Here is a 17576-nt window from a genome sequence, read left to right as displayed (position 1 = left end):
GCAGCATACAAAGCAAATAATGTCCTTGGCTGTATTAGGTAAACACTGTGCCCTGGCCAAGAGAGGTGCCTTGTGATCACTCAGGTATTCAAGTTATCCAATACTTTGGGCAATGTGTTTTTCTTCTAAAAATGCTTTTTTCATACAAATATGTGCAGTTCTAAGACAAACCAGAGTTTTTACTGCAAGCTCTTAATTTTTGCACAATTGGGAGCACAAGAAAATTATCTGTTTTTACTCAAAGGAGTTCCTATACATGTGAATCAAAACAAGTAAACCAGCTTACCTGATCTGCCATGTCAAGCCTAGCTTTGTGATGAAGAAGAAAATCCACCACAGACACATGGCCTCCCGCAACAGCAAAATGGAATGCTGTGCGCTTCAGCTGGAATAAGCAAAGCTTTGTTTGTCAGGTCTGTAATACAGTTCTTTCCCTGTACATGTGGTCAGGATTTTGGAATTCTCTCATTGTTACCAAATGTACCTGTTAATATATACTTTTTCATATTTCTCCTTCAACAGTCACACTTGATCTTTATCTATATATTTTGTTTTGTTTCCTTGGATAGAATTTAGATATTGGTCTTAGAGAATTCTTGTAAAAACAGAATGATTTTGTTAGTCTACATACTATTGTCCTTTCATGGAAATGTCAAAATGTGATTAAGTAGTCAAACACTGCATAGAGGAGGTGTTTGCAGTACAAGAAGCATCCTTGTTTATTATATTATTGCATGGTGTAGTTTGAATAGCTGAGGTCTATATGTATGTAGTTAGACTTGCTTTTGGTATCCCCCTTGCTTTTGACTAAACTTCTGCAATGCAAGCCAAGATTTCTCCCTCACTCAGTGTTAGTCATCTTCCCATACTAAGTCATCATCTACGTAAATGAAAGCTACCACCTTGCAAACAGTGAGTAATTTTACAGAGGTGAATGAGCACAGTGCTTCTCAAGAAGACTTCTATAAAGTTATTAGTGGTATATACTTAAAAGGGATTTGTTAAATTGAATAAAATTTTATTGGAGAGAGTTTTGCTTTCAGTTAAAGTGGGCATAACTGGGTTTAACATTAGTCACTAATAGTTTCCATACAATAATGTCTAAGAGATTTAATCAATTAATTTTAAAAGTCAGTTTGGATTTGTTTTCTTAGCTTCTCTGAAGATCACCTGACTTATATAAATTTAAATTTACAATCATATGCATCAAAAGGAATAAAAAGGTGGGATTTATGATGTGTATTTATGTCAGAAAAAAACCTCTTGTACTATAGAAAGAGTACTATCAAAAAGCTCATATTTTGACAGCCTTTCTTATTTGACTTGAGAGTACAGAGGCAGGAATGATCAACATTAACAAAACAAATGGCTTTGCCAGCATAAGCTACATCCCTACTAGGATAATCAATCAAAGCACAATGCCTCTGCAGCTGTGCTAGTAACTCTCTCATCTAATTTAAGGATGACAGAGAAAAGTTTCAAACTACTGAACTGAAAATGTATTTCGTTTAACTTGCTGAATTCTGGAAAGCAAGAAGGAAGAAAGAGCTACTTTAAAGTGACCTTTTAGAGTGTAATTCAATTGATACTCTCAGTATTCAAGGGAAGTGTGCTCAGAGGAAATGTTTGTCTCCTTGTCTGTTTAATAAACAAATCAAGGAATGCACTATACAATCTTCTAAATTCCTCAGTGAGTGAAAATGCATGTGGGCATGGGAGGCAATATTTTCAGAACCCAGAATAAGTAACACTGGATACTCAGGGGTAGATGATTTATATGTAGCTATTGAGAGGACACTGTTACACAAAAATCCCAGATTAATATAATGACTGCTTGGTTGGTGTTGAACTACCTCTCATGTGGAACACAGTGCTATATTTAGCTACTGTGAAGTATATATCCTCAAATTTTAGGCCTGGTGTTGAAGTCAGCATAGGAAATGCATTTTTGTATATCTAGGGCAAATCTGAACTCTGAGCTCAGGCTGGAATCAGAGGACATTGCAGAATGCTCCCATGGTTCCATGCAAACCAAAGAGTAATACTTCTTTTTAGAAATTTGTAATGCTAGCAGCATTAATACATTCTTAAAGAGACTGTGAGGTAAAGTCATCCCACTCAAAAGGATGGAGAATTTGAGAAATTTATCACCAAAGAGCTCTGAGGAAACAGTAGAGCAGGGGCACACTTGAGAAGTCCTCAGTTCCCAATGTGATACACTGACTACTGCAAAACCTGAGAGTTAAGCTGTAATGTCTATAATGGCTGTATGAAGTGATTTCTTCATCAGGTCTTACAGGGCACTTCTGCAGCCTCACTCCTGCAGCTGAGGGGGCATGCTGGCATTCCCCCATGCAACCCAAAGGAGTCACCCTTCATATCAGTTATCTTTCAGGCACTTTATACTCACAGTATCTACAGCATTTATGTCAACATTCTTTTTAAATAGCTTTTCCATGGTATCCAAATTGTTCATTTTAGCAGCATATTGAAATTCTCTCTCATCTGGCAGTACTGTGGGAAAACATGATAAAAACCCCAGTATTATTAAAAAAGTAACCATAACCAACATAAGGGATGATGATACTGTTTATACTTTCTGTTCTTTGTACTGATTTAATGTTATAAGAATCACTTGCTTCTCATCATCAAAGCATTTAATGACTAGGTTTTTCTCCTTTAGAGACATCTGGCTGATATTTCTAGTTTCAACTTTTAAGTGCAACTAAAGGGAGACTTTTCACAACATGGATTACCAGAGTTGGCACTCACAGGAACAGTTTGTTTATGAAGCTCTTACTACCTAACTGCATCTCAAATTACTGCATAGGCATAGCAGTGAATGCTACAAACTTCAGCATTTATTTCCTATTCTTTGAGAAATTGTTCTGTTTTAAAACACACCACCGAAACACAAAATATGTAAAGCAGTAACCAAACAGTGTGATATGACTGGAAAAACAAACAAAAACAAACAAAACCCACTTTTAAACTGAGACCTTCCTTTAATGTTTCAATCCAAAAATTAGCATCTGTTTGGTCAGCTGAAGTAGCAAGACATATTCAGTAACTTTGAAAAATAAAATTCCAGTGTCTGATAGTAACCCTGAAAAGTAAAATTTCAGTGTCTGACCTCCTTTAGCTGGAGGTCAGAATATTCTTCATGCTTTTTTCTGTAACATTTCATTAATCACTTTAAAGAAAATCATGTAACAGTTACACCAGTTGCAAAAATATTAGTACATACTTTTAATCCAATATCATGTCACACTTAAAATATAATTAGATGTCTTCTGTCTAGACTATTTTGGGCTGAAGGCCACTTATCCAATGATATCACTAAGGAGGCACCACTCTGTTGGACCAGGAACTACAGGAATTATTTATTCCTTAGAGCCTTCTCAGGCAAGTTCATCCTACCGTATTATGCCTAAGTTCATTAATGCCTAATCAGGACACAGCCTGAAGCACTATGACTGCAGAGCATACTAAGGAAAATCAGAATGGCATTCACTTAATTGCATTTATATATTCCCTGTAGCCATCATCCCAGGGAGAATAATCACATTTTTACTGTACAAAATTAATCAGAAATTAAACTGGATACTTGCAAAGGTGTTTCCAGTTTTCCTAAGAAATTATCCAAGTGCCACAAATAAAAGAATCATCCTTCCAAACTTCTCTGGCAATCACAGCGTATGTGTTATTTGTATTATGACATGCAGGCACAAGGAAGGAAAAAAAAAAAGCATTTGCAAATAAAAATGCTCTCCTGGCATTTGTGACAAGGAGCGTAGCTGACAGCAAAATCATCATTATGAACAGTGATCTTTGAAGACTAAATGCCTCAGTCCCAGTTTTCATAGTCGTTACCTTAGGAAGTATCCAACAGAGCTTTCTACTAACTTGATTTCAAACTCAGATAAACCAATGGTCAAAGGATACCTTGCTCAAGGCAAATGTATGTCAAATGTGGAAAAAAAATACAGCACTAATTAGCAGTAATTAATTACAATAAGGCCACATTCATTCCTGCTGACTGCCGTCTTACATGAGGATGCAAAGATAAATGCATCTCAGGACAATTAGGAACAACCCCAAGACTTTACTCTACTGCCTTCAAAAACAAGATAAAATTATGTTTCTTTACTGTATATGCATCAGCAAGGAAAGTTTTGCAGTTCTAACAAAAAATGAAGTGTTCTTTTCTTTCTTGTTGAGAAGCCATGAATTGGCCATGTGCTGCTAAAAAGACCTCTTCCTCTGTATATTATATTTCTTAATAATCTCTCTTCATACTTAGTGATTCAGGAGTTGAGAACTATGACAACATAGACACACCATAACTCTGATTTGTTGCCCAAACTTTTGCAATATTTTTTTTTTCATGTATGAAATTACAGGAGTACATATCCGTCAGACTAAGCTTTATGGAAGCCTTCTATCCAAGCAGGGGTCTCCAAGATTTAGTACTTTTCCTGTAACTAGCAATTACTCTATTTTCAAGTAAAAGCAGCAATCAATTATCTGTGTGTGACTGCCAGGCTTTTTAGGGGGTATTTTCTTTGGCACCATACAAAAAGTCTGGTGTATATAATAACAATATATTTATATAGTAACAATTTAATAGCTATATTCCAGAGTTTTTTTGAGTTAACTGAAATTAGTACTTTGATTTCCTCTACTGATACAGTTGGTCTCCTTCATAGAGAGCCCTGCCAGCAGTATATTGAACATCCCAAGATTTTTCATTTTTGGAAGAGCAAGGAAGTAATTAAAAATGCAGAAAAGTAAATTGCTTAGTTGACGTCAAAAGAAAAAGTAAGGTATTGTATTGTATTTTAAAAAAAATTTTGTTTTTTTTTTTTAATTTATGTCTTACTTTAGGGGCCTCATTCTTTCTTGCAGGAATACCACAAATGAGGATGATTTCCAATGAATTAAGAAAATGCAGCTGAGGTTTAGTAGTTAGAGAACAGTGAAGTGTGTATCACTACCTCCCTGGTCTGCTTTTAACTTCCTGTTGTGATGTCCACAAGATGAAATCCACATCTTAAAAAACACATGGGAAAACAACCCCTGAATATGAATTGGCTGAAGAGGTCTAGGGGAGGTAAAATTTAAAAAAAAACCAACAATATTTGGATTCAAATGGCACTAAAAGTACTTTTACCCTGTTGTTTCTAAAAATAAAATAGTCTATTTAATGATCTAGTAACATTTTTTAAGTTTTCTCTGGGTTTTCTTTTTACTGGAAATAAAATTACTAGAGCAATATAGGGATCTTGTTAAGTCACTACGATTTTTTTCTAAAATAGTAATTTGCCATTTCAAAGAAGTCATGGGAAAAACTACTTATTGAGTTCAATGGTGATATTTCACTAGTTATTTTCTTTTTCTGCCCTCTTTACCAGCCTGGGAGCAAGAACCACAGCCCAAGATAATGGCTCCTGGCTGTCAAACTGTGATCACAGGACTGGGCCGAAGCAGGGTTTGGCAACTACCTCTCAGTTTCCACAAATCACCTGTTTTCACTAACTACAGCTCACACCAGAGCAGTTCTTTCACAGACTGGTCTGCAGGTTGAAGGCTGGAGACCCCATCACTGGGTTGCGTTTCTGAGTGCAAGATCCTGTGATTTCTGTGTGCCTCCCAAAACTGGGTGATTGCCTGTGAAACTGATGGCAGATGGTCAGCTCCAGGGACGTGACTAATACCATTGAACCCTCTCAGAGCAGTTCAAAGGGAAAGTTAAAGCAGAGCAGTGGGCAATTTGTAAGACTTGCCCCTGGGAACACCACATGCCAAAGCCCAGCTCCCAATCCCATATCCACACGTTTGCTGATGTCTTTTACTAGATGTATAACAGCTCGTGTTCAACGTTGCCCTTTTCAACCTCCACCGCTCATTTTGTTCTCCGGTCAAGGCAAAAAGCAGGTTTGCGTGGGTCCCAGCAGCCCTAACGGGGCCTGGCACACTGCCTCCAGGGAAGGCACCGCGGCTGTGCCGGCCGCAGTGCGGGAACCCGGAACTGCACTGCCCGCCTGGCTGCGCTGCCCCCCGGGCGGCCTCGCCTCCAACCCCCGCAGACTCACGGCCCTCGTGGCTCACTGCCACGGCTCCCTGCGCGGCATCCTCCCCGGCGCGGAGCAGCCGGCTCAGGCCCTTCATTGCTGCCCGGGGCTCCTCCTCTTCCTCAGCCAGGGGAAAGGGCCCCAGGCCGGTGTGCCGAGGGATGTGTCCTGCGCTGGCCCCGACAAACCGGTTCCCAGGACGCCAGCACACGCAGCTGGGCCAAACACACCCCTGCGTGCACACCTGCACAGCACGCCACTGGCGCCAGGACACCACTGCGCGAAGGGGCAGAGTTGTGGAGCAGCTTTAGGAGTTTGTTTTAAGAGAAACCAAGCACCAAATACACTACTACATTTCTTGCCAGTGGCTAGGCACTGAACGGGATCATCCTATCATCCTTTCTCCAACCAATCCCCCGCACATCTTCCCTAGGGGCTAGCATTATGTGCCAGGAGCAATCGGCACCCTCAAGCACACACACCAGACAAAAGGCAATTCCCTTGCACCAGACAACTTTTGAAAAGCCATGCCATAAGCACATGTGTACAGACACACAGAGGTATCACAGCTTGTATAGGATGCCTGGAGCCAGGTGGATCTATTGGTAGTCATGGAGCTCTCTATGCAGGTTGAAAAGTTTTTTGGGAGTTATTCTCATAATTGTAACCAGTGTTCACTGGACAGGAGAGGGTGACCATCCCTGCACTCCTGCATACTTCACACAGCCTTAGGATGTGAGAGACTGAAGTGCTTCTGACATAAATTTGTGCATAACTATGCACGTGTGGTAGCAATATTCATCCAATCACAAGACCCTTCAATTTCAGGTAAAAGCTGTTTGCATTTGCTTTTGTCAAAGTCCCATCAAAAACAAAACATACATCCCCAAAGGTTCATGCTTTATGAACTGACATACTGAGATCCATCTAACCTACCTATTTCTCAACTTATCTTGATGTCCATTATGACTTTGGTCTTTGTTATTTCCTTTCATATAGACAACGATTTTTCCACAACAGAGCATGATTTTTTAAAGTGACTACATTGAATTTTATTTTTAAAATAGCCTTTGATATTTCTATTTCAAAATAAATATAGGAAAAGTAGTTCCAAGAAAGCAGAACCACCAGCATTCAGCCTCACACAATTGTAGACACATTGGAATTCCTTCAGTGTAATTTTTTTCTTAAATTAAATTCCACAATCACATTAATTTCCAAGATGACTAACACCGTCATCTGTCCATAATAAAATTAATCTAAAAGACTCAAGAGTTTGTAAATTTAACTAATATGGATACAAAAACTACTTGCTCGGATTCTTCTTACCTTAGATAAAGAGATTTCACAGTTCTTATCTCCTTTAAACATTTCTGGTATAGAGAGGCTGTGATGGAAAAAAAATCTTTACAATTGATACACCAGTCTGATACGGCAATTTCACCAACTGTACTTCCAGTAGGTGAATGTAACTCAGCTGAAAGAAACAACAACCCTGGGAAATTAAGCTCAGTCCCATGCTGCAGCAGGTGGATGTCTGAGAGGGGCCTGTGACCTCATGGGAAGCTCACACTGGAGGAAGGACCTGCAGACCTGCAGAGAAAGGAGCCCATGCTGCAGCAGCTTTCCTGGTAGGACTTGTGACACCGTGGGAGACCCACACTGGATCAGCCTGTCTTTGGAGGACTGCACCCCATGGAAGAGTGACCCACACTGCAGCAGTTCACAGAGAGCGTTGCCCATGGGATGGACTCACGTTGGAGAAGTTCATGGAGAACTGTCTCCCATGGGAGGGACCCCGTATGTTGGAGCAGGGGAAAGATTCCTCTCCATGAGCAGGAACAATGTGTGAGGAGCTGACCATAACCTCCATTCCCTGTCTCTGTGTGCCACTGGGAGAGGAGGTAGAGCTGGGAAGGAGACACAGATGTGGGAAAGGTGTTTTTAAGGTCTTATTTTACTTCTCATCCTGCTCTCATTTTTTTAGTGATAAATTCAATTCATATCTCTAATTAGAGCCTGCTTAGCCCATGATGGTATTTAATGAGTGATCTCTCCTGGTCCTTATCTCAACCCATGGACCCTTCATTATATTTTCTCTCCCCTGTGCAGCTGCAGAGGTGAGTGAGAGAGCAGCTTTGGTGGCTGCCTGGCATCCAGCTACGTTCAACACACAATGGAATTGTAAATAAGTAATTTATAGTCACACTATGAGTTTTATTTTCACATTAATACTGACACATCTACAACCTTTCATGACACTAGGATAACTCTATGACACTTCCTTTTTAAACAAATGCCAAGGCAACTTTTGAGGCTAAGCCAACTAACTTATTTTTTTCAAGCACCTAAGAGTAGCTGACTTTTTGCTATGTAATGCTTATGTAAAAATAGATGTTTTTAAGACATACACACAATGGCAAGGTAATACTTAGATTCTACACTTTATTGAATCAGAGATACAAACTAAAAAAGGGAGAGGTGTTCACTTTCTAAACAGCAGTTGGCAGACTTATGCTCCCTCAGCTGCTTTTATGTCTTTCCTACTAGAAGGTCCCATGTCTGTCAACAGAACAGCTCATGCTGAATGCTCACTGACCCACTTTGAAAAAGCTGACTGAATCAATTTACAGTCTGAACTAGTCCAGCTGATTTGGTCCAAAGCAGATAAGGGAACACTGACATGAATTCAAATGACAGAGCTGTGGGTACAGTGGCATCTGACAAAGAAACAGATAAGCAGGTAGAGATGGTGTAATCATCCCAGCAATTCTGGAAATAGGAAAGCATATTCTGAACTGAGCTTGGGCATCTAATACATATCATGTATACATTTGTTTGTTTAAAAAACAAGCAAATCCCCATACAGTTGAACAAGAAAATAGATGCTTCTACAGCAGCCTCTTCTTCAAAGGACCTTGCAGTTAAAAAAGCAGTTTATATTTCCTACAGGGCTTGGCATTGTTTGTATAACTTCTAAGAAATATGCTGTTATAATAAATTATTTGTCTGAAAATATTTAATTATAATAAATGCCTTTAAAAATTTGGTGTGAACAGAAAAAATCTCAACAGAGCATTTAAAATATTTGCACTTACATTCCTCTTTCCACATATGCACTACAGAATACACTTTATTCAGAAATACAAAGTAATTTAAAAGAGAAAGATAGCTAAACAATAAGAAGGTTCATTATCTTGTATTTGCACATAATTCATTATTATTGCACCATGAAACCTTTTATTTAGAGTAAATTTAGTGCTACTCACTGGTAACAATTTCAAACTGTAAAGAAGTTTTCAGTCCCTTTGGAAAGGCCAAAGATCAAACACCATTTGTCTGAGTATCCTGGAGGAATCCTCTCAATCAACAGATTTTTAAACATTTTCTAAATAAGTGAAGTCGTTGTTTATCTCACCACGATGAGTCCTTCAGATCTGGTCAATCAACTCTTACTGAAGTAATTTTCAGTAACAATGAAAGCTTGATAGTGCACTAAGTTCTTGTTCTTATCCTGTGTAACTGCGAGACAAACACATTTTTGTGTCCACTACGAAGACAGACATTAGGTGAAATCAAGCAACTCAAGTCTTCTTTGTTATCACACAGTTAATCTCATAATTTTATTTTTACAATAGGGAAAACGGAAGTTCAGGTGTGGGAAGAGGGCCTTCAGCAAGTACAGTGGGGCACCCTAGCTAATGATTCCTGTGTATTCTAGGGACCTAAATCAAAGTGCTAGCACATTCTGATTCTTGGAAACAAGTGGGGGAAAAAGTATTATTCTCCAAAGAAAATAAAATAAAGGAAAAGAAAAAACACTTCATTTTACCTCTTCTTCTATCTCAGACATCATGTTGTTGTTACACAGATATGGAATGATTCCAAAATGACAGGTACCTGAATCCAGCCTACTGCCAATGCTAAATTCACTTGCAGTCATAAAACTATGAAATGCTTCATAAAGAACATGTTGCTACACAATCATTTAAAAAACATTTTGATTGTATGTTTGGAATTGCTTGACTTGGTTTTTTTTGATACTGACTGTGAAGCTGTTAGTCCAGACCTAGGGTTAAACAAAGGGGAGGAAAAAAAAAGCCAGTAAGAGGTTAAAATACACAATGCATACCAGCACAGGTTTTACGATGCTGAATATTTTTCTAGACTTCATTATTTTAAAATAAGTTGATACTCAAACTTCCAAAAAACACTTACCTTTTTGTTCCTTGTGATGGATTTGTGCATACCTGTCCTTTACTTAAACCTCCTTAAAAGTAATTGAAAACAACCAAAATTAGTTACTTAAATAAAGAATGCTTCGGAAATTAAATATAATCTATCTCAAGAAGCAGATAACATTTTATTATCTGCAACTTGAATACTATAGTTTATATTACCATTTTTAAAAAAGAAAACCAAAAAGCCTTTATGTTATTGAATTATAAGGGACTACTTTGAACCTTGTAACCTTGTAATTTCAGAAATATTTCAGCATAACGTAGTTGATTTTCAAGGTGGCAGTTAAAAATCATGGTTTTAATTTTTTTATCCTGCAGGGGGCAAAAAAGAAACTTCACCTAACATAAGTCTTCCATTTAAATTAAAGCATGTTTGCACATGTAATAGCAATATCACTTTGAAAATTTTCTTGCAAAATATTCTTATTTCAAGTCTTAATTGTTTTCTGAAAATTCTAATGCACTAGCATTTTAATTTCCTTTTATAAGGTTCTCAAAATAGATTAGGGACTACTTTAAGCAGATACTTTACCACCTGCACATGCAATCTAATCTGGCCGAAGATGAACTCTTTGTTAAAAAGAGAAACTACTTCAGAAAACACGAATAATACTGCTGTGGCATGTTATATGTGAAGTTACGTGATATATTTTATTAGCTATAAAACAGAATTGGACGTTTCTTCCTTTAGGCTCTAGTTCTCATCTCTATTTTTGCCAGCACATGACATAATGAAGCCACTCTGTTAACTGAATCTGAAACAATAAAGGTTGAAGATGTTTTCATTGATCTTCACTTTAATCTCAGTGGCCTCACAAACACCTTTCTGAATATGGTTGGGTGTAACCATACAATTTCCAGAAATGAGCAGTAATTTCTGTGTCACCTTTGTGGCAAATGGGAGGGCACTGACAAACTAACTTCAGATTCGTAAATCTAGTTTGTCATGAAAATAAATTTGATATTTTTAAAATAAAAATTTTCACTTCTTATATAGGCCTTACTTAAATAAGCTTGTTGAGAAAAAAATTTCAAAATACCCAAAAGTTCAAAGTACACCATTGCCAAAGTATCTTAATTGCAAAAGCAGACAATTTGAATAATTAAACATATACTAATGCATATACTTACCAGAGAAAACTCTGTTTGAGTTTTCCATATTATAAGTCTTCATAGGAAAATCCTCTTTTTCTGTCAGCTCCTGGATAAGGTCTTTATTTAAGCAGACATCAACATGTCTGTTAAATGACATAAGATTGGTGGTTTTCTGTTCTGAATTACAAACTGGACAAACAAGAACACTATCTTCTTTGGCTTCAAAGAAACAGGATGAACTAGCTCCTTCTGTATCTTCAGTCTTGTCAAAATGGTCTTCATTGTCTTGTGATATTTGTTTGGGGAAGAGACACTGTTTCATACACACGTTTCTAGTAATGTGACTGAGATTGTTAAGCTGTCGTTCTCCGGGAGATTTATCAGGTATTATCTGACCAAATCTTTCGGTGCTATTGTCAGTAGAGCTGTCAGATACACTTGCAGACTGGTCTGTTCCTGATAATTGATCTGTTTTATTTTTTTGACATTTATCAACCCACTCATTTTTAAGTTGTGGAAGAAAGTTAGATGTATTTTCTCTTAAACTGTCATTCTTGGATATTTCCACAGTATCTTTAACACATATTCCACTGAGGCACTCATCAATGTGTCTATTAAGTTCTTCCAAATTATTGCTGCTTTGCTTCTCAAAGCAAACAGGACAGGTGAAGATCTTACAAACATTAGAATCCTGTAAATCTGTGACTTTCTTTGTCTCTTCAAAATTTGCTGATGATTTATCATCATGAAAGAGCTGCTTACCACTGGTTTCATTTGGAGAAATATTCTCACTGTTTAGTTGTCTTGCTGCTCGCTTTTGATCAAAAAAACTCCCTCTACTCCCTCCTTCTGAATTTTTTGTGAAATACTCTTGGTTGGACTTCTCTGGCTGAAGCCTAAGGAAAGCAGTTTCTTTTCCTGATTTTAAGAAACTTGTAATGCTTTTTTGTTGGTATTTCTTTTCTTCTTCAGTTAGAAATCCTGATACTCGTACACCTAATAATGAAAAAGAAACTTATTATAAGAATTCTATGAAACTTGATACTAACTCCTAATTAACATTTTTTGAGGTATACATTCACTCAATGAAGGTAAAATTTATCTCTAAAAAGACGCTAGACTACTTCCAAACGCATCTCAATGTCAATACAATTTTATCAGACCCAAGCATTAGTCCAACAATATTAATTTTAATTTAATTTAATTAAAATTAAATATTAATTAATATTTTTATTAATTTAAGATAAAAATTTAAAAATTTAAGTTAAAATTTAAAATTTATTATTAATATAAACAAAATTAATATTAACAATATTTAATTTTAGTAGTCTGAAGTTTTAGCTCATTGCATTATAACACAGAGTTATAAATACTCTTACATAGAATTCAGTCTGAAAGTTTTGCATGAACTCCACCCATCAAAACATATTTTTCTTCAGCACTTTCTAGTACCTTAGACAAGTAAATTTTATATACTGCTCAATGCTTCAAGCAGAACACATAAGCACCTGAAACACATCTCAGGGTCAAAACACAGAGTTTACTGTCAACAGAAATGTTCACGTCTCCGGCAGAACTCTGCACTTTCAGATCTGTAAGCACTTCTGTTGTTGTGGTGCAAAGCAGATTTAAAAGCTCATTTAAAGCAGCAGAATTAAGCGCTGCTATGACTCAAGTTCCTACTGTCATGATGATGTGATAGCTGTTGCATAAAAAAAGTACCACCTCAACTGAAAAACTTCCTAAGTCGCCATTCAGCACTCATTAGTTTTTTTTAAAAAAAAACTTCCTAAATTACTCACTCAGCACAGATCTGTTCACTTTACAAAAATTACCAGGGTAATAGAAAAAAGATTAATGTATTAACACCAGTTTTACTTAAAAATATGGTGTGTTATTTCAAAACACTATCAGATTTCCTAACTCTGAAAAGGAAGAATGAATTTGAAATATCTTACCCATAAGTCTTATCCGTAGAGGGTGAGGAGCAACACTATCAATTTCTGTTCCTAACAAATCTTTAGCAACAGTAAATATTTCCTCCTCATTAGAAACTGAAGACAGCACAGTCGAAGCTCTTGTTTTAACTTCGAAATTCACATTCTTAAGCTTCAATGTAACAGTTTTACCCTAGAAAAAAATACAATTAAAAAAAGGCTTACACTGTATGTCATATATGGCACAGAAACAATTATTATGTAGCATCTATATAAGAGCTCCTAAGCCATAGTCAAGTATGCTTATAGTCACTGTGTGCTTATCTGTGCACAGCAAGAGGTACTCCCAAGAATTTGTCTGCAAGATTCTGTACTTGCCCCTAAATTCTGTACTTGGCCCTAAACTTCTGCCGAAGTCGAATTCTCTGAACTGGATCATTTGACTGCAGTTCTCAGCAGACCATCTGCCACTAGTGCATGGTCAATTGAGTTCACATTTTGGCTACAGATGCAACTTCTACCCCATCTAAAAAAAATTATTTCCTCATATGGAAATTTTCAGATGTCCTAACTATGAAGAACACAAAAGTGATACTCTATTACAGATTCATAGAAAAATTACTTCCTCCTGCACAGTACTATCACAACCACAGACAGTATTTGTGTTTGGCACCACCTCCCAAACAATTTGTGTGATTGATAATGTCCATCCAAATGTAAGTAACTAGCACTCCCTTTGGTGCTTTTGTAACCTTATCCCTTCGTCCTCCTTAGCTGATCACATCCCTTTCAACCTGTCAACTTTTGAGACAATCTTTTATGGCTGAAGAAGATTAACAACAATTATTTTAGGTCTTAAATATAATCCCTTGCATTACCATAAGACCTTCAAAGAAAATATTTACTCTTTCCAAGTAAAAAACAGGTATCTGGGGAGAAGGAATAAAGTGACTGTTTCTACTGTTGATACCACTGAATGGTCTGAATAACTTGTCAGCAAGTATGGCACAGGTCAAGTCCTTAAACTAAAAAACTGGCTATTGACTGGATCCTGTATGTATACAGGAGAGAAACAGTGTTTTAAATACATTAATATTCCACAATTGACCAAAGCATGGCTTATGGACAATCAGCTCTATTATTCCCTTACAAACATTGCTTTTAGCATAAAATGTTGACATGCCAAACAACTTGATTAATTTTTCATATTTCAAAACTCAATTTAATTTTTATCCTACACACATTGCTAGATAGCCACTTGCACAACAAAAAAATGCTACCTAATTCATCCTAAACATCTGAGAACTAAAGAATGAAGACTTCTGAAGATAGATTACATGGTATGATGCTGCTGAAAGCATTTATTCTAAAGCTGCATAGAATGATTGGAGTACAAAGTATCTTTTTGCAAGTAACCTGAATAATATAAATACCTTAAGTCCCTCTTTCTGTAACTCTTGAGCAAGGTCTCTGCAGAGCTCTCGACACAAGCTGTACTGGTCTTCTGCTGTGTTTATTTCACTGAATGTTCTAAGACAAAAATATGATCTTTTTCAGTATGAATCCCATAGTATGTTCACTGTCTGCAATCTAGAAGTATTTTTTATACAGTTAAACAATACTATAATCAAAAGAATGTAATATAGGTTAAAATTCTTACTTCAAGGCACAATGATTATTAATAGGAATATTTTGTTTGCAAAATGTTTGAAAGGCCCTTCAAATAATGAAATAATTTGGTTTTAATTTTTCATGCACTATTTGAAGATGATTCAAATTTAACGTCATTAATGCTTAAGTATTTGCAAGACAGAATACTAACAGTAAGTGAATTCATAGAGCCAGCCATTTATTTGCATTTAATCTCATTTGTACACACTGTATAACATCAGAAGAAAGCCAGGAACTGGAAGTCAACATCAGAGCCAAATATCAGAAATAATGCAGATGCGAAGAAAAAGATGCCAACTAGGACAATTATGTCTAGTCTCAGAGGAGGAAAAGCTATCTTTCTGCCAAAAATTATGCCAATTTCCTTTGCTAGAGCTTCTTGGGACAGAAATTACAGTGTTATCTTTTTGTTGTACATTTGCTTTTCAGTAATAAGATCACAGGAAAAGCAACCTTCAGTTGTTTCAAGAGAAATGGAAAGCAAAACTTACAGACAACACATGCTTTGGAAAAGTCTCACAAGACAGATTGTTCCATGTCAAGCTTTATATTTACAAATGTAAGGTCAATAAAATTATAGTGGATTTTGCATCTCTAAGTTATAATCAGTTTTACCTGATTGTACTGAAAAGATATCCTCTATTATGATTCACGTTTCCCTAAGAATGTTTGCATGCTGTCAAACTAATAGGATGAATATTTCACTGTGGGTCCCATACCACTATCCAGGGAGTAACTCATACTGTTTAGACAATACTGCAGTGATTGAGAAGTTGTAAAAGTCCAAGGCTTGAAAGGGACAGGATAGAGAGAATGCTATTTCAGGCTTGTCTTTTCCCCCATATAAACTAGTTTCATGATCTCAGAAGCCTGTAGACTTTTCTGGTCTAAAACTGTTCTCTTTGAGGAAAAAAAGAAAGGAAGAAAGCAATACAGAAAGATATTATAAAGATGTCCAAAATATCTGATTGCAAGGCAGCACAACACTAAAGCCATAAATTTTTCAGCTGCAATGGTACCAAAATTGTATTGGGCTTATTTAAGCTGCTCACAGTTATTAAGTCACAAAATGACAGGACTAGGCATTTTTTCTCACCACCATTTCTAAGAAAACACATGATGATAGGGATAATTATTACAGTGCTTTATAGATTCTCCTGGTAGAACTAATTTTTAAAAAATTAACTACCTTCCTAAGGAACTTTATTCTTAAGTTAGGAAATACATGTGACTGCAGACTACTACACTGATATTGACATTAAGTTTAAACAGATAAAAAAATGTTAAGCCCTTATATATTACCATCTTATCTTATGGTTTAAAGATCACTTTGATGCATTAAAGGCACTAGCAGAATTGGATGATGAGAGACTACTCAAACTGACAAATATACCTTCATGGAGCTCTGGAGCCAAGAACAAAAAATAATGCAAGCTTGAATCTGATTTAGTGAGCTTGTTGTATATGTGCATGTCTATATAAATACACAATAAAATTATATGACTAATAGAAGTATACATTACTTGGTATTTAGTGCTTCCCGTGGTTAATATCATTTTTTCAATATTAAAGAAGCATACCTTTCAGTGCTCATACTTTTTCTTTCTCCATCCCTTTAAAGAGAAAAAAGGTTATTATACTTTCTTGATGTAGAAATGTTATCTTTTCAATAAACTCAGAGTCAAGCAATCATGCTCAAATAACTAACAGCAGTCTTTTCTATACAGTCTGGATGTTAACTTTTTCTACAAATCTTGTACATCAAGTTTAAGCAAGTGTAAAAAGGACAATTAAAAATACTGTAGATTAAGTAAAGACATGGATCAGACATAGATGTCTTTTTTTAAAAAAAAGTTTAAAAAACCAACCAAAAAAAAGATTCCCTCAGAACTCACCTATTATATCAGAGGGAGTCTGATTCAAAAAGAAAACAAACTGCAAATCCTATGCTGTCTCAGCTATAACTGTGAAGCACAGCTATTAGAATCCCATACATACATGTATATTTGAATATTTCCTTTAACTGAGGAAATAGTTTGCTTTCAGTCTAAAAGATTATTCAGCTTATTAAAGTTGATGTGTTAAAGCTTTTTTTGTTTGTTGCTTTCTTTCTTCTTAGTGTTAATTGAGTATCCTTTAACAACTCTTCTGCATATAAGGAGATACCTCAGAGCAATTTCAGGTAATTCTTCTGTTTTTAAGTATTGGAAATAACAAATTTGGTATTGTCAGATTTTCTTAAGAGAAGGTAGTCAGACACAATACCTATAAGATGAACTATTTCCTGAATACACAGGTTTTAATATATTAAGTGCTTGCTTTCTCTACACTAAAATCACTGAAATCAAGTTGGAGATGAACAAAAGAAGAAAACAAAAAAATTCTTAGACATTAAAACCATTAAAACTCCTAACCTTTGAAATGCTCCTTTTTTTTTCAAAATGTACTGGGAGATATCCCAGGCTGTAAAACACTGAACTAGGGTAAATAAGAAGAAAAAGTGCAATGATTATTAAAAGACTATCCAAGGTCTGTTTATATATTAACAGAAAAAAATA

At 36.2% G+C, this 17576-nt stretch overlaps 2 protein-coding genes and 1 long non-coding RNA gene across 10 annotated transcripts in view; 1 reads left to right on the top strand and 2 right to left on the bottom strand.

The window, feature by feature from the left end:
• ANKDD1B (ankyrin repeat and death domain containing 1B) overlaps positions 1 to 6176 on the bottom strand; it is a 28419-nt gene extending 22243 nt beyond the window's left edge. For all 3 annotated transcript variants that reach the window (XR_008428641.1, XM_053932208.1, XM_053932209.1), the window contains exons 1-3: positions 6096 to 6176; positions 2411 to 2514; positions 287 to 385 (exon numbers count right to left, since the gene is read on the bottom strand). Coding sequence is in view for 2 of the 3 variants with exons in the window: in XM_053932208.1 (XP_053788183.1) it covers positions 287 to 385; positions 2411 to 2514; positions 6096 to 6171 (279 nt within the window). In the remaining variant the exon portion in view is untranslated. The remainder of the gene's footprint in view (positions 1 to 286; positions 386 to 2410; positions 2515 to 6095) is intronic.
• LOC128782076 (uncharacterized) lies at positions 324 to 5165 on the top strand. Its single transcript, XR_008428642.1, has 3 exons — positions 324 to 413; positions 4694 to 4826; positions 4909 to 5165. It is a non-coding gene; the product is annotated as an uncharacterized LOC128782076 (long non-coding RNA).
• A 2326-nt stretch (positions 6177 to 8502) lies between the features above and the next one.
• The window catches only part of POLK (DNA polymerase kappa), a 31794-nt gene continuing 22720 nt past the window's right edge, over positions 8503 to 17576 (bottom strand). For 4 of the 6 annotated variants that reach the window (XM_053932199.1, XM_053932203.1, XM_053932202.1 and 1 more), the window contains 6 exons: positions 16599 to 16631; positions 14781 to 14877; positions 13369 to 13540; positions 11447 to 12406; positions 10293 to 10344; positions 8503 to 10143 (listed from right to left, as the gene is read on the bottom strand). In XM_053932199.1, the coding sequence (XP_053788174.1) occupies positions 10059 to 10143; positions 10293 to 10344; positions 11447 to 12406; positions 13369 to 13540; positions 14781 to 14877; positions 16599 to 16631 (1399 nt within the window). In that variant the 3' untranslated portion in view covers positions 8503 to 10058. The remainder of the gene's footprint in view (positions 10144 to 10292; positions 10345 to 11446; positions 12407 to 13368; positions 13541 to 14780; positions 14878 to 16598; positions 16632 to 17576) is intronic. The other 2 variants (XR_008428640.1, XM_053932201.1) reach the window with 2 other exon arrangements.

This window comes from Vidua chalybeata, chromosome Z (genome assembly GCF_026979565.1).
Source record: "Vidua chalybeata isolate OUT-0048 chromosome Z, bVidCha1 merged haplotype, whole genome shotgun sequence".
Classification (NCBI taxonomy): domain Eukaryota; kingdom Metazoa; phylum Chordata; class Aves; order Passeriformes; family Viduidae; genus Vidua; species Vidua chalybeata.
Note: the sequence above shows the minus strand (reverse complement) of the source record. Positions and strands in the feature narration are given on the sequence as shown.